This window comes from Scylla paramamosain, chromosome 2, assembly GCF_035594125.1.
Source record: "Scylla paramamosain isolate STU-SP2022 chromosome 2, ASM3559412v1, whole genome shotgun sequence".
Classification (NCBI taxonomy): Eukaryota; Metazoa; Arthropoda; class Malacostraca; order Decapoda; family Portunidae; genus Scylla; species Scylla paramamosain.
This window is the reverse complement of record NC_087152.1, coordinates 12,417,003-12,439,213: the sequence shown is the minus strand read 5'-3', so window position 1 is coordinate 12,439,213 and position 22,211 is coordinate 12,417,003. Positions and strand designations below refer to the sequence as shown.

Genomic DNA, 22,211 nt, shown 5'->3' with positions numbered 1-22,211 from the left:
TTCTATGGAGGTTTAATTATACCTCCATTGTTTCTTATCTTCCGCTCTTCTCTCGATCTCTCTTTCCAACTTACTTATTCCCTTTGTGTAACTGAACCCTTCCTTTCTCATCCTTCTCCACCTCCTCTTTCTTATTTCTCTTACAGTAGCCTTTCATGTGTCACATTCCATCCTCCTCTGCCACTTCCTCGTGTCTTTACTCTTGTCTCTCTCCGGCCTGCCTTCAGTTCGGCATCTATCCTTCCTCTCTTCCCCTCTTCCCAGCCGTATAAGTAACCAAAAGTCTTAATGATGTTGAAAAATGAGTCCAATACTCATTCATTATGGAAGAGGGAAGAAAAAACCCGCGTTCTTTCTGTAAAATAAATTGAAATGAAGTCATATCAGCTTTTGGAATGAATGGCTTACCTAATTTAAATTGTATTTATTTATTTTTCAAATAAGCGTATAGACATTAATATTCTGCAAGTGAAATCACTATACACTGCAAATCATCGGCAAAACTAAAGTAATATCAAATAATCTCGAGCAATAAGGCAGCATCTCTCCAGTACGAATACGTTGCTGTGCGACAGTTACTGTTTATGTTTGTACCCGCCCTTCAGGTCTCACATAAGGGCGGGAAACTGAGATTCGTCTGTAAGCAAGTCAGTGTCACTTATGTTCCCCCTGCGATATTTTAATATTCCTTCACCTTCACAATGTCTCCGTCTAAACAAGTAAGTGACGCCTGGTATAAATAGCTGAAGACCTCAGGGACCTGTTTGGGTGAGGTACTTATATGGGAATTGCTGAGTAAAGAGGAAAACAAGGGTGGAAGATAATGAACGTTGCCTTAGCTAACATTTTCACTGTATATCTGGTCAAATATATATTTTATCTTCATCTTCACAGTGAAGGAATCGGCAGTGAAATTAGTGAACCTAATTAATCTAAACCCTACCTAACCAAGCCGTCAGATGAAAACGTTAGTTATTTCACTGTTATCCGAAAATGGTAATAAGAGAAGATTGGGTGTAATGTGACTTTCCTTCATGATTGTGTTTATTGTTAATGTATTTATGAGAGGATTAATAAGTAGAAAAATCAGAGGTAGATTATAGCTTAGAGAGAGAGAGAGAGAGAGAATAACTTCCTTGGTTTTTCTTAATTTCTGTTTTCCATGATCATCTAGTAAATTTTTACTCTTGCACCAGTTTCTATTCTGGACAAAACTTTTTTCTATAAGTTTTTGGCCTGCGTTGAACTAATCTGCATGTTGTTTTTTCCCACAAATCATTAGTTTTTATTTTTTACCCAATCCCATTCCCCATCAGAAACTAATGTTCTGCAGTAAAAATGGAAAGAAAATTAATACAAAATGACCAAAATCTACCAGAAAAAAATGGTTTCGTCCTCATAAATAAATAACAGTAGTAACACTCACTCATGTTCCCCACAAGAGGACTGGCTGCCACTAACCTGTGGCTGCCAGCTGGCTGTCACCACCACCATCACCACCTAACCCAACCTAACAAAACTAACCTTACCTATCTAACCTAATAAAGCAAATATAACCTAACTAAACTAATTTAACCTAACTAAACAAACCTAACCTAACCAAATTAACATAAGCTAACAAAACTAACTTAATCTAACTAAACAAACTTAACCTAACCAAATTAATGTAAGCTAACCAAACTTGCTTAACCTAACCTAACTAAACTCATCAAACTAGCCTAACCTAATCTAATTGGCAAGGCTAAGAAATTAATATGAAGTCTACCTTGTTTATCTTCTTAAAATCTGTCGATACACTAGAAATAATTGAAGCGACACCCACCGCCAACAGAGATCTTTGGACTAATGCAAATATTTAAAATTGAGGCACTTCTCCCTCCACAGGATGAAATAAAATGCTGTGATTGGCTAAATTAATTCTGTATTTTTAATTGGCCAGCAGATGCGTTCTCTAACAAAAGAACCCAATCACCATGACTAATGTTGCGTTTGTACAACAGATGTAACATATGCTCACACGGATGAACATACCTTCACCAGTGTGCCTCAGTGCCCCCTATCCATACATGCACGGGTGCGTCATTTCTCCGCATTGTCTTGACAGTGAGCGAGCGTGTTTTCCCTTAAACATAAATTTTTTAAAATTGTTGTCAGCATTATAAGCAATTTGGAGTGGGTATACATGGGGTTCATATTACTCAGAATGAGAAGCTCTATATGATGAGAAGGATAAGAAAAGCCATGTTGAGACTGGTGCAAGAATAAAAAAAAATTCCATCTTACTAAACAATTAATCATGAAATTGCAGTAGATATTAAGAAAAACCTACAATGGCAGATGATAATATTGCTATTATCCCAGCAAGAGAAGGGAAAGCAAAACCCTGATTCCTCTCTTCTGCTTCCATACTTTATTCACAAAATCTTTGGACTGCAGATGTCTTTGGCCACACACTTCAAGCTGTGTACATCTTATACAACAGTTTCATAATCAGCCACATATTGATGACACTCTGTCTTGGAAGAAGTCCAGTAAAATTAACGCTTGCCAACTTACATAACTCTAGCCTTTTACTCCACAAAAGTACAAAAATCCATGGCCTTTTATCCTATAAAAATACAATAAAAATAAATAAGGATGAATTTAATTATTATATATATCCAACTTTCATTTTCTTCTAACTACATTGGTTTTCTTTAATGAATTGAAGGCTTGGGGGCCTCTGTTACACCACATCCATAACACTCCACCAACTTTGTAAAAGTGAGCACCTTCACTCATCAGACTTCAAAACCCTAAATTAACAATTTATTTCAGATATCGTTATTCCCCAAAACATAGGCTTTAGTCTACAAAGGCACTTGCCAATTTCTTTGGAGTTTTCTTTCTGGCAGGCTGATGGTTCCTCCAGGGATACCTCCACTTTCCCACTCAGTAATAGGGTACACAATGGAGCTAGCTCAGCCTCAAACTACTCCTCAGGAGCATAGTCCTCCAGCTCCTTGTCCATGAAGACTGCAGAGCTAGCCTCTGTCAGAAAAGAAGCCTTAGTATCTGCTGGCTCACCCCAGGTGAAGGTTCCAGGGCCATAATACCTCCATAGCTAGTCTCCATGCATTACTAGTGGCTGGGTTCTAGGTCCTCACCAGATTCCATATGTCACATCAGTGGTGCGTTCCTCCACAGTGTAGGGCCCCTCCTAGGAACTGTGCAGCTTGGGTGACAACCCCTCCACTTCCTGGGGTTGTACAGCCAAACTAACTGTCCCCTTCAGCTGGATGCAATGACCCATCACAACACACAGGTACTATTCTGATGATCCAAGGTCTACTGCTGCTGCCACGATGCCCTTCTTCAGGAACGTACACTCTGCACCTGTGTCCAATATCAGACTACAAGGTTTCCCATCCACCTGTTCCTGCACCTTGACGAAATGGGTGCCTGCAGCATGGCACCTTAGGCAGAGTGGGGCCGCAGAGAAACTGAGTGGTACTGGGCTCCATTTTCCAGCCTGTTCAAGTTTTCTGCACTTTGCGCTGTGACAGTAAGAGAGTTGGCGGGACAAGAACTCATCTGGTGCCCCTTCCCACAGTTCCAGCAACAGAGAATACTGGAACCATCTGGGAGGGTTCCTTGCCTGGCTGTCTCCACTAGAGCAATACTTCTGGCTGTGCCCTGTCTGTCCTCACTGAAAGCAGTTTCTGCAGAACTCACTTGGTGGGGAACCAGGCCTCATGGTAGGAGGAGACCATACATGCCCCTTCTTGGCCCTTACCAGCTCCAGTGAGTCAGAGTGATGAGTCCCTCATGTACTGCTCCACAGTTTAGACCAACTCAAGGCCTCAAGTTAGAGCCTCCTGCAGTGTTTTGACATGATCCTGCTGGATTTAGACAAGGACCTGCACACTGTTCACTGTATCTATAGACTGGTCCATTAGCAGGATGTCCTCCCCAGCCTCTGAGCACAAGCACTTCTAAACCCTGTGCAAGGTGGGTTGAGGATTCTCCAAGATCCCTAATCCTGGCCCTGAATTTAGTGCAATATACTTCCATTCATTGAGGATCCTCCAGGACCCCTAATCCTGGCCCCGAACTTAGTGCAGTATACTTCCATTTAGTGCTGCTGCCTGTATCTTCTCTAGGGGCCCTGCTACCTCACTGTACAAGGTATGCATGGAAGCCAGCAGTTCATTATTTTCAGCACTGATCCCTTCAGCACCCACACCAGCTGCAAGGCCATTTTGTTCCAGCTCCAGCCTAGAGCACCAGCCAGCAGCTCAAACTGTGCCTGGTAGGCCTCCCAAAAGACAGAGCTGTCAGACTCCTGGGGCACTTGTTTCAGCAACTTGTGAGGCCTGCTGGGCTCCAGGGCAGACAGGAAGAGGAGGGGCATGAATGAAGTGACAGTAGAGACAGGGAATGATTAGGCTTCACCATGCTGTGCAATCTTTGTTTCCACGAACCATTGTCATTGTCACTGCTGTCAGAGTCTGGTTTAACACCAACATCACTCACTTCTTGGCTGGCAGTCATGGCAGCCAACTTGTGTTGCACAAAAACTTTCAAGTCACCAATAGCACTCCACTTTCTTTTCCAGATCACTTTTAACTTCTTCAAACTGTTCCATTGTGTACACCTTTGCCTCACGTAACACTCTTTGTTTACTTTCTGTGATAACACTTTCCAGGCATACAAATCCAGCACCATTTTCTCTCTCTCTCTCTCTCTCTCTCTCTCTCTCTCTCTCTCTCTCTCTCTCTCTCTCTCTCTCTCTCTCTCTCTCTCTCTCTCTCTCTCTCTCTCTCTCTCTCTCTCTCTCTCTCTCTGTAGTGTAGGAGGGATACTGGCCAAGGGCAACAAAAATCCAATAAAAAAAAATAAAATGTCCACTGAGATGCCAGTCCCATGAAAGGGTCCAAAGCAGTAGTCAAAATTTGGAGGATAAGTGTCTTGAAACCTCCCTTTTGAAGGAATTCAAGTCATAGGAAGGTGGAAATACAGAAGCAGGCAGGGAGTTCCAGAGTTTACCAGAGAAAGGGATGAATGATTCAGAATACTGGTTAACTCTTGCATTAGAGAGGTGGACAGAATAGGGATGAGAGAAAGAAGAAAGTCTTGTGCAGCAAGGCCACGGGAGGAGGGGAGGCTTGCAGTTAGCAAGATCAGAAGAGCAGTTAGCATGAAAATAGTGGTAGAAGACAGCTAGAGATGCAACATTGCGGCAGTGAGAGAGAGGCTGAAGACAGTCAGTTAGAGGAGAGGAGTTGATGAGACGAAAAGCTTGTGATTCCACACTGTCTAGAAGAGCGGTATGAGTGGAACCCTCCCAGACATGTGAAGCATACTCCATACATGGACGGATAAGGCCCTTGTACAGAGTTAGCAGCTGGGGGGGGGGTGAGAAAAACTGGCGGAGACGTCTCAGAATGCCTAACTTCATAGAAGCTGTTTTAGCTAGGGATGAGATGTGAATTTTCCAGTTCAGATTATAAGTAAAGGACAGACTGAAGATGTTCAGTGTAGAAGATGGGGACAGTTGAGTGTCATTGAAGAAGAGGGGATAGTTGTCTGGAAGGTTGTGTCGAGTTGATAGATGGAGGAATTGAGTTTTTGAGGCATTAAACAATACCAAGTTTGCTTTGCCCCAATCAGAAATTTTAGAAAGATCAGAAGTCAGGCATTCTGTGGCTTTCCTGTGTGAAATAGTTACTTCCTGAAGTGTTGGACATCACTTCCATTCATTGGAAAAGTGCAGGGTGGTATCATCAGCATAGGAATGGATAGGACAAGAAGTTTGGTTTAGAAGATCATTAATGAATTATAAGAGAGTGGGTGACAGGACAGAACCCTGAGGAACACCACTGTTAATAGATTTAGGAGAAGAACAGTGACTGTCTACCACAGCAGCAATAGAACAGTCAGAAAGGAAACTTGAGATGAAGTTACAGAGAGAAGGATAGAAGCTGTAGGAGGGTAGTTTGGAAATCAAAGTTTTGTGCCAGACTTTATCAAAAGCTTTTGATATGTCCTAGGCAAGAGCAAAAGTTTCACCAAAATCTCTAAAAGAGGATGACCAAGACTCAGTAAGGAAAGCCAGAAGATCACCAGTGGAGTGGCCTTGACGGAACCCATACTGGTGATCAGATAGAAGGTTGTGAAGTGATAGATCTTTAAGAATCTTCCTGTTGAGGATAGATTCAAAAACTTTAGATAGGCAGGAAATTAAAGCAATAGGAGGGTAGTTTGAGGGACTAGAAAAGTCACCCTTTTTAGGAACAGGCTGAATGTAGGCAAACTTCCAGCAAGAAGGAAAGGTAGATGTTGACAGACAGAGCAGAAAGAGTTTGACTAAGCAAGGTGCAAGCATGGAGGCACAGTTTCGGAGAACAATAGGAGGGACCCCATCAGGTCCATAAGCCTTCCAAGGGTTTAACATGAAGTAGTCAGATGGTGGAGGAGAGGTTCTCTGACACAAGCAGTAGTCATTCCAAGGAAAATCAGCAAAATACCTCCTCAGTTCCCCCCAACTAGCAGAGGCAAAATGCCAGAGGCACCTTCACTTAGGGGGATCCTGAGGAGAGATTGGAGCAGTAGGACAAGATACAGATATGAGATTGTGATTGGAGGAGCCCAACGGAGAAGAGAGGGTGACAGCATGAGTTGAAGGATTAGAGGTTAGGAAAAGGTCAAGAATGTTGGGCGTATCTCCAAGACAGTCAGGAATATGAGTAGGGTGTTGCACCAATTGCTCTAGGTCGTGGAGGATAGCAAAGTTGAAGGTTGGTTCACCAGGATGGTCAGTGAAGGGAGAGGAAAGCCAAAGCTGGTGGTGAACATTGAAGTCTCCAAGAATGGAGATCTCTGCAAAAGGGAATAGGGTCAGAATATGCTCTACTTTGGAAGTTAAGTAGTCAAAGAATTTCTTATAGTCAGAGGAGTTAGGTGAGAGGTATACAGCACATATAAATTTAGTTTGAGAGTGACTCTGTATTTGTAGCCAGATGGTGGAAAACTCGGAAGATTCAAGAGCGTGGGCACGAGAGCAGGTTAAGTCATTGTGCACATAAACGCAACATCCAGCTTTGGATTGAAAATGAGGATAAAGTAGGAGGGAACAGAAAAGGGACTAACATCAGTTGCCACAGACACCTGAGTTTTAGTGAGGAAAAGAAGATGAGATTTAGAAGAGGAGAGATGGTGTTCTACAGATTGAAAATTAGATCTTAGACTGCGAATGTTGTAGAAGTTAATGAAGAAAAAGTTGAGGGGTGTGTCAAGACACTTAGGGTTGTCGACAGAAGGGCAGTCCGACCTGGGGACATTTATGGTCCCCTCCCCAGATGAGGACTCCAAGGCTGGTGTAGGAGTCACCATGATAATTTTGAAATTTTGAGTGAAGGGTGTGTGTGTTATTAGGTGCTTGTAGTTTTGTGTGGAGGAAGAAAGTTGTCTTTAGAGGGCAGGCTGTGACACTTCCTCCTTGTGTTGTGAGACACAAAGGGAAACGTTCAGTGAGGTCACAGCTGGGTTTAATGATAAGTTCACAGCATCCCCTGAACAGTGCTTTAGACCTCACTGGGAGTAATTATCATTTTGTGAGGTGCCTACTGGCCTACTGCCTCTTCCTAGTAAGTAGTTTGTGCATCCAGTGTGTTTAACCTGTCTAGCACCTGGGTCAAGGTTATTTCATTGTACACCATTTTGTATTGTACTTATTCACAGTTCTGTATGGCACTGTCACTGTACACTGATACATCTCCACGCTTTGCACTGTCATCCTGGTGCTACACTGTCACTCCACACACTTCACTATGATCCTTGGGCACTGCACTGTAATCTACACACTGTCACTGTAATCTGTGAGCACTGTACTGTTGCTATAAAAACTAAAATGTAGTCAAAACTACATTTTTCTGATATATTCTGATGGTGTGAATATGAAAGTTGTGTGTCTTGTCTTGACTATCCTCATTTTTTGGGGGAGACAGCCTTGCTATATGTATGTAGTATGTATGCATAGATTTTATTTTATTTTTTAATTTATTGATTATTATTAATGTTATTATTATTATTATCATTATTATTATTATTACTAATAGTAGTAGTAGTAGTATGATCTTTATTATTATTATTATTATTATTATTATTATTATTATTATTATTATTATTATTATTATTATTGTTATTATTATTATATTTATATTTATTTATTTTGTTTTATTTATTTAATTTTTTTAGACACTCATCTTGAAACTCATCAAAGTTATTGTCCCTTCTCTTTTCCCATGAGAATATTTATTTCACTTCCTTTAATGAACATTTAATTAAAATCACAATGACCATTTCAGAGTGCATCCATGCCTGACACTCCGGAAGCATCCCTGAAGAGAGACAAGTTTAAATTTAATGCTGTCATAGAGAAATACATTGCTTTGGCACACGGACTTCCTCCTCCACCAGACACCTCTTCCATGCTCCAGACAGAGTGTCCACAAACAACATCCCAGAAGAGGCAACATGCATCTACAGGCAAGATCACAAAGAAAAGCAAGGTAGTGACACACTCATTAAGACAGTCACGTGGTAATGTCCCCCACATCCTGTCCTCATCCATCGAAGAGGAGATTGCTCATGAGGTAGAGGAATCCCTTTTAAGAAGAAAGGAAGAGCTGGGATTACCTGATGATTATGTTTTTAAAGAAGTGATGAAAGATGACCCTAAATGCCATGTTGCTCATCACTCAGTTAAGAAAAATGCCACTCACAACTCTCTAACTGCACCCAAGAGGAGTAAGCAATCCAGTAAAAGTCCCAGAAAAAGAGGTAGAAAGATGTTAGAGGATGTAATTAACAGTAAGAAACTTGTGTCGCACAGCCAACCCAAAGCACTCAAAAGGAAGGTTAGGGAGGAAATTAAGGAGTTGGATATTGATGTCATATTGAGTTCACCTGAGTTGAAAATGAAAAAAGTGAGGAAGATGAGTGAGGGTTCAAAAAATAAGAAATGGGACCTCAATGAAAGTATATCACCAAACAGGAGAGCTAAGGAGAGCAAAAAAGACTTAAATATTGATGCCAGACAGATGTCCACTGATAAGAGCAAGACACCCAGGAAGGACACAAGAGGCAAAAAATCACCTAATAGAAGGAAAAAGAAGAATTATCCAACCATGATGAAGACAGTGGGGAAAACCACTGCTCAAAACATTGAAAGAGAAAGCAATGCAGCTGTGGCATGTGACTTAGAGCTAGCTGAGAAAGGGGAGGCACAGGAAGAGGAGAAATGTTCCAAGTTGTTGGATGCTATGAAGAAAGCAGTATGGGATAAGGTAAGAAGTGGTGCCTGTATTTTGCATATGGTGCAGGAACAGAATGATATTTTCTGTCTGTTTGATGATCTTGAGACTGTCCACATCAACATATCTCAAGGAAATGAAAGGGCATCTCAAACTGTAAAAAGCTATGCAGGCAAAGAGAAAACAAGCATGTCATCAGAACACCAAAGTGGAAAAATGCCTGCTAATAAGAGAACAAAGGGAGAGCCAGAACAAACTGTAAGAAGAGATGCAGGTACTAAGAGAACAAGCACATCATCAGAACAGCAAAGTGGGAGAGTGGCTGCTAATAAGAAGAGAAGAGAGGCAGAAAAAGGACAAACTGTAAGAAGAGACACAAGCACGGGGAAAACCATATCACAACAAACTGTAAGAAGAGACACAGGCACAGCATCAGAACAGCAAAGTGTAATAGAGTATGCCAATAAGAAGGGAATAGAGCCAAAACCAGAACTGGCTGTAAGAACCCATGCTGTTAAAGGGAAAATGAGCACAACATCAGAATTGCAAAGTACAAACAAACACACGCTCAGACAGAAGACAAACACAGCACTAGAAGAGCAAAAGGTAAGATTGCCTGTCAACAAAGATAAGAAAATACCAGCAGAACCAGAAGAAACTAAAAGCAACACAATTAAAGAGAAAACAGGCACACCAGCAGCACAGCTAACTGTAAAAGTTAAAAATGTAAGAGTGCCTATGAATAAAATCAAGAAAACAAAAGCAAAACAGGATGAGCAAACTAAGAGAATACAAGGCAATTTGCAGGAAAAAACAAACACAGCACAGCAGAGTTCAAGAATACCAAACAACAAAGCAAAGGAGACAGAAAAACAACACACTGTCACAGCACAAGGGATCAGCCACAAAGTCAAGACTAAGGTTAACCAGAACACAAAAATACACCCTAAGAAACTGGAAGAAACAAGACATGGGAAATGTCAAAGCAAAGCAGCATGTACTAATGAAAAAATAGACACACAACAAAAGCAACAACATCAGGAAAGAAAGCAAGAAACTGTAAAGAAAATAAGACAGGTATATCTGCCAGCCTCTGAAGTTTATAAGAATGCCCCAAATAAAAGGGAAGTGAGAGCTATCGTGGCAAAAAGATCTGATTCTCAAAAGGTACAGGTGTCAGTTCCCATCAACACTGAGTCTCATGATATCCCTAAGGCACCCTCTAAGAGAAGAGTGACCCAGTTAAGTATGACTGGGCTGGGTGAGGAGGTAACAGATGTGGCTGAAAATTCTGCGCTGCCATCCTCTCCCAGAAATGTGTCCCACTCCTCCACTGATTCATCATACCAGCTCACAGGAAATGGTCTGTTAAAGAAAAGGAAGTTTGGTTGTTTAAGCTTCTTAGAGTCTGATGAGGAAGATGGTGAGTGGAGCACCATCAGCTCTGAAGATAATACCTTTGAAGAGCGTAATGTGAAGAAGAAAAAGAAAAAAAAGAAGAGAGGTCCTTATCATTTGCCTGAACTTTCCAAAAAAAACAGATCCAAGAGACTTAGCAAATCCTCCAACAAAGCTGATGATGATGATGATGATGATGACATCATCATCTTGACATCGCTTAGCCCTCCAACTCAAAACGAAAACAATCCAAATGTGGCCAATACTGTAAATGAAAATCACACCCAGACCAGTACATCATATACTTCACACAAGAAACCAGCACCAATAAGGAACTGGATGATGAAGAGAACCTTGGAAGGAAAACAGAGAAATTCCTTTTCTGAGAGATCTGCCAGCAGTCTGATTGCAAAGCAGCAACAGAGAAAGACAGAGACAACAGCTGCAGCAGAGCAAAGCACAGAGGAGGGCTTAGGACTGGGGGATACCTGGAGCCTCCTTTGTTATCCACCTGTTCAGCAGAATTTCTCCCACCATATCTCCAGGGCTGGAATGAGTTTACAAGGATCTCAGCATATGGTGTGTCTCATTTCTATTTTTTATTGTATTGATTCTTGTATATATATATATATATATATATATATATATATATATATATATATATATATATATATATATATATATATATATATATATATATATATATATATATATATCTTGAAATTAAGAGAAAAAGTAACATGAAAAGCAAGTCCTAACATTTTACAACTTTACTTCATTCCACAGGAGACATCATCAATCCACCACCAAGTCACTGCCAGCACCAGCAGGAACAGCAGGATACTCACCAACACCAATACCTTTGCCAACAATACCACTCCTGCCAACACCACTGCCACCATGGTATGCCTTTAGAATCTTGGCTGCTCTTGTAAGATTACTTTGATCTGGTAGATTCAAGTAGTGAACCAGTTACAATTGTCCTAAGTAAGGAGGAGGCAGGAGATATCTGCCAAAATTATAATAACTCCCAGTGAGGTTTCAAGCACCGGACTAGTTTGTACTGGATCAGGGATGCTGTAAACTTTCCAATGACCCAGCTGTGATCTTGCTGAACATTTCCCATTGTCTCACAACACAAGGGATCATTCACAGCCTGCTCTCTAAAAACAACTCTCTTCCTTCACACAACTGTACATGCACCTAATATGCAGACACCCTTCACTCAGAATTCAAAATTCAATATGGTGACTCCTACACCAGCCTCAGAGTCCCCATCTAGGGGGGATCACAAATATCCCCAGGTTGGACTGCTCTTCTTCTGATATCAACCCTAAATGTCTTGGTGCCTCCCTTAATTTTTTCTTCATTAACTTCTACAGTATTTAATATTTGTAGCCTTAGATCTAATTTTCAATCTATGGAATACCATCTCTTCTACTAAATCTCATCTTTTCCTCACTAAAACATAGGTGTCTGAGGCAACTGGCAGTATCCCCCTTCTCTGTTCCCTCTTACTTTCTCTATCCACATTTTCAATCCAAAGTTGGATGTTGTGTCCATGTGTACAACAACCTAACTTGCTCTCGTGTCCATGCTCTTGAATCTTCTGAATTTTCTACCATCTGGGTATGACTACAGAGTACTCTTAAACTAAATTTTTCAGTGCTGTATACCTCTTATCTAACTGCTCTGACTATAAAAAAACTTTGACTTTAATTTCCAAAGTGGAGCACATTCTGACTTCCCTTTTGCAGAGATCTCCATTCTTGGAGACTTCAATGTTCACTACCAGCCTTGGCCTTCCTTTCCCTTCACTAAGCAACCTGGTGAACTAGTCTTCAACTTTGCTATCCTCCATGACTTATAGCAACTGGTGCAACAGCCTACTTGTATTCCTAACCATCTTAGAGATATGCCCAACATTTTCAATCTTTTCTTAACCTTTAATCCTTCTTATGCTGTCACTCTGTCTTCTCTGTTGGACTTCTCCAGTCACAACCTCATATTTGTATCTTGTCCTATTGCTCCAGTTCCTACTCAGGATCCCCAAAGCAGAAGAGGTATTACTCTGATTTTCCTTAGAATGACTACTGCTTCAATGTCAGAGACCCTTCTCTGTGTGCTGAATACATAATTGAAGTAATATTGTGCACCTTTCTCACTCCTTCTCAACATAAACCTTCTAAAACCTTGGTTTAACTCAGTCTGTCCCCATGCTATACATGAGAGGGAGGTGGCTCGCAAACTGTACTTGAGCCTTCCATCAACTGAATCTTATACACTTTATATTTCTGCCCAGAATCATGCCAAGTCTGTTCTTCAACCAGCCAAAAATTCCTTGGTTAATAGGAAGTGTCAGAAACTTTCAAAATCTAACTCCCCTCATGATTTCTGGCACCTAGCCAAAAACATCTTTAATAACTTTATTTCTTCATCTTTCCCTGCTTTATTTTAATCTGATGGCACCACTGCCATTTCATCACTTTCTAAAGCTGAACTCTTTGCTTAGACCTTTGCTAAAACTCTACCTTGGATGATTCAGAGCTTGTTTCTCCCTCTCTTCCACCCTCCAACTACTTCATGCTACCCATTACGATCCTTTTCAGTGATGTTTTCCATGCCTTCATTGACCCTAACCCTTTGAAGGCTTATGGACCTGATGGGGCTCCTTCTATTGTTCTCTGAAACTGTGCCTCCATGCTTGCACCTTGCCAAGCGAAACTCTTCCAACTTGTCTATCAGCTCCTACCTTTTCTTCTTGCTAGAAGTTCAGCCTCTTCCTAAAAAGGAGACAGTTTCTAATCCCTCTAACTTATGTCCTATTACTTTAATTTTCTGTCCCCTCTAAAGTTTTGCATCTATCCTCAACAGAAAGATTGTTAAACATCTAGCACTTCACAACCTTATATCAGATTGCCAGTATGAGTTCTATCAAGGTTCTCTGCTGGTGGTCTTCTGGCTTTCCTTACTTAGTCTTGGTCATCCTCTTCCAGGGAATTTGGTGAAACTTTCGCTTTTACCTTACTAACTACTAATGGGGAGCATACGCCGGAGGGCACATTGCCTCATTCACCAGCTGCCTCCACCCAAGGTGATCCCTCTGAGCGAGTTCCCATGCGGCCACCCTGTCCATCCCGAGCCAATCCCGGCATGATCTATTGAGTTTCCCCAGCCATGAGTTGCATGGCCATCCCCTTGGTCTCCTCCACTCAGGGTTGTCTCTTACAGAGAGAACCCTATGAGCAGGGTCAATGTCAGGGAGGCGAGCCACGTGCCCGTATAGCCGGAGCTGGCGTTCACGGACTATGCTGGTAACAGACCTCGAGCCAATTTCATGAAGCAGTCGCTGGTTTGACACAAAGTCATTCCAGCGATACCCCATGATTCTGCGAAGGCACTTGGTACCAAAGACATCGAGACGCCTCTCCAAGCCACTGTGAAGTGTCCATGTCTCACAGCCATACAGCAAGACAGGGAGCACCAGCGACTTGAAGACACGGATCTTTGTCTGCCTGCATAGATATCGACAACGCCATATACTTGTGTTGAGCGATTTCATAACACCGTGGGCCAGACCAATCCTTCGAGTGACTTCCTGGTCAGAACCACCATTGTTATGAACTACGCTACCAAGGTAGGTGAAACTCTCCAAGACCTCAATGTCCTCATCACATACATGGACAGACTGGACTGTGTCATCTAGTAAGCCTCCAAATGCCTGGACCTTGGTCTTGGTCCAGGAGACCTCAAGCCCCAGAGGTTTCACCTCCTCATGCAGTGCCTTGAGGGCCATGACCAGGACATCCAACGATTCTGCAAGCAATACAGCATCATCAGCAAAAACAAGGTTGGTGATCCTGGTATTACCGACAGACACTCCACAATGACTGATCTACAACCTTGCCCAATACCCAGTCCATGCAAGTGTTGAAGAGCGATGGAGCAAGAACACATCCCTGCCTCACCCCTGAGTGCACAGGGAAGTCAGAGATGCCGCTCCCACACTTCACTGCACTTTCAGTCCCAAAGTATAGACCAGTCATAAGACCAATAATCCTTGCAGGAATCCCACGGACACGCAGAATATCCCAGATTGTCCCATGGTGCGCTGAATCAAATGCCTTCTTGAGATCGACATAAGCTGCAAGCAGCCCCTGCTGAAACTCAAGTCACCGTTCCATGAGGACTTGAAGTGTTAGGATCCAGTCAATTGTTGACTTACCAGGTGTAAAACTGGACTGTTCAGGCCTTTGATACCTCAGCAGTTTGGGATCGAATTCGCATCAGTAACAAATGAACGAGCACCTTGCCCGGCACACTGAGCAGTGTAATGCCACGGTAGTTGTTGCAGTCCTGGCGATCCCCTTTCCCTTTCCAGATAGGGACAACCAACCCCCTTTTCCAGTCAGGAGGAATGGTACCGGATAAGGAGAGGTACGTCAGGACACTCGCTGAGAACGTTGAGGGCTGTTTCAACGCAAACAACCTTTGGCCTGCTTACCGAGCCCTGAAAAAGCTCCGCTCCAAATCCACATCGCAGATGAGCACTATCCATACAGTTGATGGGCGGATAGTGTCAGATGTGAATGAGGTTCGATCACGTTGGGCCAAGTACTTTGAGCAGTTGTACGTGGCAGAACCTCCAAGCCGACAGCTATCCTTAGTTGGTGTGCAGATGTTGGCTGCCGACCCACCTTTAGATGAAACTGTGCCCTCTCTTGCTGAGGTGAGAGAGGCTGTGAACAAGTTGAAATGTGGGGAGGCAGCAGGTATTTGTAATATCAGTGCGGAGATGCTGAAAGCTGGGGGTGACACCATGATCCGGGGGTTGCATGCGGTTCTGTCTTTTACCTTAGACATATAAAAAAATTTTTATAGAGTCTGGCACAAAGCTTTGATTTATAGTCACTGTTTTTCTTCTAAGTCTATTAACAGTGGTATTCCCCAGAGTTCTGTCCTGTCATCCACTCTTTTACTGTTATTCATCAATTATCTAAACCAAATCTCTTGTCCTATCCACTCATATGCTGATGCTACCACCCTGCACTTTTCTACATCTTTTCATAGACATCCAACCCTTCAGAAGTGCAGGGAAGCTACATAACATCTGCCTTTTGATATCTCTGAAATTTCTGATTGGGGCAAAGCAAACCATATTGTTCAATGCCTCAAAAGCTCTATCAACTTGACACAACCTTCCAGATAACTATCCCCTCTTCAGTGACACTCAGCTGTCTCCCTCTTCTACATTGAACATCCTCAGTCCGTCCTTTACTTATACAATATTTGATGGCATATGAGACGCATCTTTTTTTTCATAAAAATTGCTCAAAAAATCACCCTGCATCTTATATATGAATGTGAGGCCTCCCGTAGATTTAATTTTGAAATTCCTTCACCTGTACACCTGAAGATTTACACCACCATATTATAGGCAAGGATGCTATATCATATTTTTCAGCTATAATATGAAATAAGGAAATGTTGAAAATGAAAATGCGGCCCTGTTCGGGAACACGCCAAGTGCGTTATTAACATCTTGGCAGCTGGGCAGCTTTGCTTTGCCTCCATGACTAGGCCACTACCTCTGTTTTACTACTGCAGTCATGTAGTATATTTTACTATTGTGATTGCTTGCATTTTGTTCAGCTGTACTGCTAGCTTTAAACATTACTTGCTTAAATTCATAAAAAAAAAATTTTTTCCCAAAAATATGCCCTGCTGAAATGGGGATGCATCTTATATGCCCATGCATCTTGTATGTCATCAAATATGGTAATCTAAACTGAAAATTTCACATCTCATCTCAAGCTAAAAAATAGCTTCTATGAAATTAGGTGTTCTGAGTCGTCTGTGCTGGTTTTTCTCACCACCCCAGCTGCTAACTGTACCAGGGCCTTATATGTTTATGTACAGAGTACACTTTGCATGTATGGGTGGGGCTCCACTCATACTGGTCTTTTGGACAGGATGGAATGAAAAACATTTTGTTTTATCAAGTCCTCCCCTTTAACTGGCTGTTTTCAGCCTTTCTCTCATCACTGCAGTATTACATCTTGAGTTATCTTCTACCACTATTTTTATGCCAAGAACTGGGAGGTGGTTGCCAGATCTTTGCCAGTCTCCTTCACTTGTTTTGTTTGTTTGCAGTTAGAACTAAGATGATCATTCACTTTTGAATACTAATTTTCACTTTGATTCTACCAGGCGTCCAAACCATCGGAAAGCTTTTGGGTGATGCGCACTAGTGAAGAGGAGGCAGATAATGGAACCCTCACCACCACGATGATGTCCGGGAGCACCATGCAGAATCCTGACATCACCTCAGCCTCACAGGTGACCTTTAGTAGGAGAACAGGACTGCCTGACTACCGCACTCTTGGCCCAGAGCGCTGGAGGGCAGCTGTCAGGAAACTGCAGAAGAGCAAGGTGAGGGTTAGTAACTTAAATAATGTAATTTAGGAATAGTGAAGCCACAAAGAATTACATCCTACTATGTGTTTTAGGGGCCAAGTTACATTATTTTCAGGAATAACTAACAAACTGATGAATTGGGATCATACTTTAACAGAGTATATTTCAGACACTCCATTAATTTTTGTCATTATGGTCAAGTAACAAAAATGGATAATAAAGGTACTTGCCTTTGTAAATTTGCCTTGCACAAGACCTAGCCAACTGCCTGACACATAAAGGTATCAGGACGCCTTTGTGACATCACATTCTACCCCACTGTTATCCTTTCCATCACTGAGAGATGATACTATAGCTCCTGCCACTAACTGCAGTACTGTGAATCTACCTGGATACTTTTTTCCCATCATAAGCAAGCTACTCTAATGATATTTGGAAGAACAGTCTGTCATTGCCTTGTACCTGACATTGTAGTAGATTGTGAGCTTATAATATTTCCATTAACCCATACAGTGTTTAGTATATATATATATATATATATATTATATATATATATATATATATATATATATATATATATATATATATATATATATATATATATATATATATATATATATATATATGTTTTCAATGCCTATGTCAACACGCATATGATATCAAAACAATAAAATTAAATTGAAAGCTATAGTATTAGAGAGGGATAAAGATTTTGGAAAAGATTTTGGAAAAGATGTTGCGGAGTTGGCTACACAGCTGTGTATCCCCAAAAATCATCACATAAAAAAGTAAGTTACTTTCTCCTAAGAAATTATTTTTCAAATCTATAATCAGTAAGGTACAAGAAATAGGAAATAAGACCAGAATTGTCGGAAAGGAAAACTGTCGTAAAATTCATAGTATGTTCTATTCTTTGAGAATGTAGCTTCTTGCTTATTTATAGGTATTTGTAATGTAAAGAAGTACTTATTTATTACACACCCTTTAGGGTTGTGGAAAGTGTATTTAAAGGTGAGAATGGAAGCTTTAAAAATATAAAAATAAAATTCCATATCCCTAGTCTGATATTGTGTCCCTCTGAGAAGGGGAAAAAATCCAAGAATCAAAATCATATGGTAGCCACACTTCCATTCATTGCATGGGAATATATATATATATATATATATATATATATATATATATATATATATATATATATATATATATATATATATATATATATATATATATATATATATATATATATATATATATCAAACAATTTGTCATTTTTTCCTCATTTTATGTGGCAAATTAAAAAAAAAAAAACATAACAAAAAAAATGCAACCTGACAAGACTCCTGTCTCTGACAAAGCACAACACTGTACAGGTTGAACTGAATTTCCTTACTTTTCTTTGCTTTAATTAAAATTTCCTTCTATTCTTATATGTTATTTGAAAGTATTATCGTCAGTTATTATGCTCTCATCTTATTGTAGGTATGATTTACTGTACCTAATATTTTCATGCTCAGAATATGTGAAGCTATGTGCCATTGTTAGGCATGCTTCATAGATGAAAGGGAAGGAGACCTGATGAGTAGATAAATTATACAGATATAATACTCAGGATGTATAATTTATTCCATATCTGTTAAAAAAACAAACCTTTCATGTGTTCAGCAGGTAGCTTGGTTTTACACACATTAATTTTCAAGAGTAAGTGGCTTTGCTATCCACTTTTTTCACTTGACCGTAGTGCCAAAAGTTAGTGGAGTGTCAGAAAGTGTGATCCCAATTCATCAGTTTGTAAGAGCTATTCCAGAAAAATTATGTAATGCAGCTCCTGAAATCCATAGTAAATAGCTTATTGTTATAATAATGTGTCACCAGTGTCATAATGCACACTCGATGGACTTTTCAGATTTTTGTATTGAATTGTCGTTGGTTTCATTAATGTTTTTAATATTTCAACGCACAATTGATGGAGTGGAGTACCTTCAGGGTCCCTAGGTTTTGTCATGTGAGAAATTAATTAGCATAGAATTAAATTACATTATAAACTACACTTTCTATCAATCCCTCTGTTATTTACTGCATATCATAAAAGGCAGTCAGAAGGGGCAAAGAGAGGGGGTCAGCAACTTTGTCATTAGTATTTTAATTTCCACAGTGAGGCAGTGTCATGAGGGGTATCTCCCTATAAGGAATATCTCATTTTGATATATAAGTATATGGAATCTTATGTCTAGAACACTTATGATAATGATATATTAATGTTTTTTTCTTTCTCTCTTCCACAGAAAATCTAACTGAGGCTTTTGTATTTGTAAGGTAATTTTCATAGTAATTTTATAGTTTACATAATGTGGTGCAGACAGCAGTTTATTAATTTTATTTTTAAATTTTTATAACTCTTCTGGTAATTTGAAGAGATAGTAAACAGGAAGCAGTTATTGCGTACTTTCCTTTATTTTGTAATATATTTTTGTATATGTTTTATAAATGGAAATACTTATCTTAATGATATTTTTATTTCACTAATAAGTAAAGAATTATGAGTCTACATAACCTTTTTCATGCCTGGAAGTTGCCATCATGTCAATCACCACAGTTCCAGAAAAATTATGTAATGCAGCTCCTGAAATCCATAGTAAATAGCTTATTGTTATAATAATGTGTCACCAGTGTCATAATGCACACTCGATGGACTTTTCAGATTTTTGTATTGAATTGTCGTTGGTTTCATTAATGTTTTTAATATTTTAACGCACAATTGATGGAGTGGAGTACCTTCAGGGTCCCTAGGTTTTGTCATGTGAGAAATTAATTAGCATAGAATTAAATTACATTATAAACTACACTTTCTATCAATCCCTCTGTTATTTACTGCATATCATAAAAGGCAGTCAGAAGGGGCAAAGAGAGGGGGTCAGCAACTTTGTCATTAGTATTTTAATTTCCACAGTGAGGCAGTGTCATGAGGGGTATCTCCCTATAAGGAATATCTCATTTTGATATATATGTATATGGAATCTTATGTCTAGATCACTTATGATAATGATATATTAATGTTTTTTTCTTTCTCTCTTCCACAGAAAATCTAACTGAGGCTTTTGTATTTGTAAGGTAATTTTCATAGTAATTTCATAGTTTACATAATGTGGTGCAGACAGCAGTTTATTAATTTTATTTTTAAATTTTTATAACTCTTCTGGTAATTTGAAGAGATAGTAAACAGGAAGCAGTTATTGCGTACTTTCCTTTATTTTGTAATATATTTTTGTATATGTTTTATAAATGGAAATACTTATCTTAATGATATTTTTATTTCACTAATAAGTAAAGAATTATGAGTCTACATAACCTTTTTCATGCCTGGAAGTTGCCATCATGTCAATCACCACAGTTCCAGAAAAATTATGTAATGCAGCTCCTGAAATCCATAGTAAATAGCTTATTGTTATAATAATGTGTCACCAGTGTCATAATGCACACTCGATGGACTTTTCAGATTTTTGTATTGAATTGTCGTTGGTTTCATTAATGTTTTTAATATTTTAACGCACAATTGATGGAGTGGAGTACCTTCAGGGTCCCTAGGTTTTGTCATGTGAGAAATTAATTAGCATAGAATTAAATTACATTATAAACTACACTTTCTATCAATCCCTCTGTTATTTACTGCATATCATAAAAGGCAGTCAGAAGGGGCAAAGAGAGGGGGTCAGCAACTTTGTCATTAGTATTTTAATTTCCACAGTGAGGCAGTGTCATGAGGGGTATCTCCCTATAAGGAATATCTCATTTTGATATATATGTATATGGAATCTTATGTCTAGATCACTTATGATAATGATATATTAATGTTTTTTTCTTTCTCTCTTCCACAGAAAATCTAACTGAGGCTTTTGTATTTGTAAGGTAATTTTCATAGTAATTTTATAGTTTACATAATGTGGTGCAGACAGCAGTTTATTAATTTTATTTTTAAATTTTTATAACTCTTCTGGTAATTTGAAGAGATAGTAAACAGGAAGCAGTTATTGCGTACTTTCCTTTATTTTGTAATATATTTTTGTATATGTTTTATAAATGGAAATACTTATCTTAATGATATTTTTATTTCACTAATAAGTAAAGAATTATGAGTCTACATAACCTTTTTCATGCCTGGAAGTTGCCATCATGTCAATCACCACAGTTTTAAATGTTTCTGCGTCATATTTTGACTAATTTCAATTGACATGAAATCTTTTGGGGCTCTTAAGGATGCTTCTATTGATAGTGCAGTAAGGGTTCTGTATTACTGTGGGGAAAAAGAAAAGAAAAAAAAACAAGAACCTTTATGTTGCCCACCAAGTGTTTCTCTCCTAAAGCTCTTAAACTTTCTATATACTATAGTTAAAGTTGATTTCTCTTGTATTTTCTCCCTCCATTTGCATATGTCCCATTCTTTTTTATTTATTTTTTTATTTATTACTATTTTTTTATGTGACCTTTTTTCAGTTTTCTGTATTTGTAATTTTCATTTTGAGCACTGACATGTATTTCTTGAGTATTTCTGTCTAGCTGTTCTTCCTTTTTTTTTCATATTCTAATATAGGTAAGTACTTCCCTGATCAGTTTGTTCCTGTTTTCTTCTAAAAAATGTTTTGCAAAATAAGATTTTGATCTTCATGTCCCTAGAAGTTGGTCTCGGTCCCTCCAGCAGAGGGACCGAGAAGTTGGTCCCTCTGCTGGACGAGGCACCAACTTCTCCTCCTAGAAGAGTGCTGGCAATGTATGTAAAATTACCTGCTTCCTCTCTTCCTTTCCTGCTAATAATCACCAGTTACTCTTTATCCTTCTTTCCCTACTGCTTAATCCATGTGGTGCCAGCCTTTTCAACCATGGATCTGCCCATGGTGCCGGCTGATTTTTTTTTTTTTTTTTTTTTCTGAAAAATTCTAAACAGTGTAAAGATAGTGGAAAAATATGTAAAAAGGATTTTAGCAAAGTGAAAATTCTTTGAACTCACATTATAAGCTGCCTGGCATGAGTGCATATAATGTGGCAAATAGCAATGCCAGGGGTGTTCATGGTGTTAGCGATTTGTGGCTACTACTACCACCCCCCCCC

General features: G+C 39.6%; 1 protein-coding gene across 3 annotated transcripts; it reads left to right on the top strand.

The window, feature by feature from the left end:
- The first annotated feature begins 535 nt into the window (after window positions 1-535).
- On the top strand, window positions 536-21,246 carry LOC135110234 (uncharacterized). 3 transcript variants are annotated; one of them, XR_010273163.1, is made up of 7 exons: window positions 536-719; window positions 8,349-11,273; window positions 11,481-11,597; window positions 16,905-17,126; window positions 19,394-19,424; window positions 20,189-20,219; window positions 20,984-21,246. XR_010273163.1 is itself a non-coding variant. In XM_064022365.1 (6 exons), the coding sequence occupies exons 1-5, from the start codon at window positions 702-704 to the stop codon at window positions 20,195-20,197; spliced, it is 3,291 nt and encodes a 1,096-aa protein (XP_063878435.1). In that variant the 5' UTR covers window positions 536-701; the 3' UTR covers window positions 20,198-20,219; window positions 20,984-21,246. The 3 variants fall into 3 exon arrangements, 2 of the variants coding, with proteins under 2 accessions (XP_063878435.1, XP_063878422.1); XM_064022365.1 differs by lacking the exon at window positions 19,394-19,424; XM_064022352.1 differs by lacking the exons at window positions 20,189-20,219; window positions 20,984-21,246 and having other exon boundaries at window positions 19,394-19,609.
- The last annotated feature ends 965 nt before the right edge of the window (window positions 21,247-22,211 follow it).

What these genes read in the sequence shown, in the direction of transcription:
- LOC135110234 (XM_064022365.1), top strand. An exon ending in TACAAGGATCTCAGCATATG is followed by an intron (nt 11,274 to 11,480) that starts GTGTGTCTCATT and finishes TTCATTCCACAG; the next exon opens with GAGACATCATCAATCCACCA. An exon ending in CCAACACCACTGCCACCATG is followed by an intron (nt 11,598 to 16,904) that starts GTATGCCTTTAG and finishes TGATTCTACCAG; the next exon opens with GCGTCCAAACCATCGGAAAG.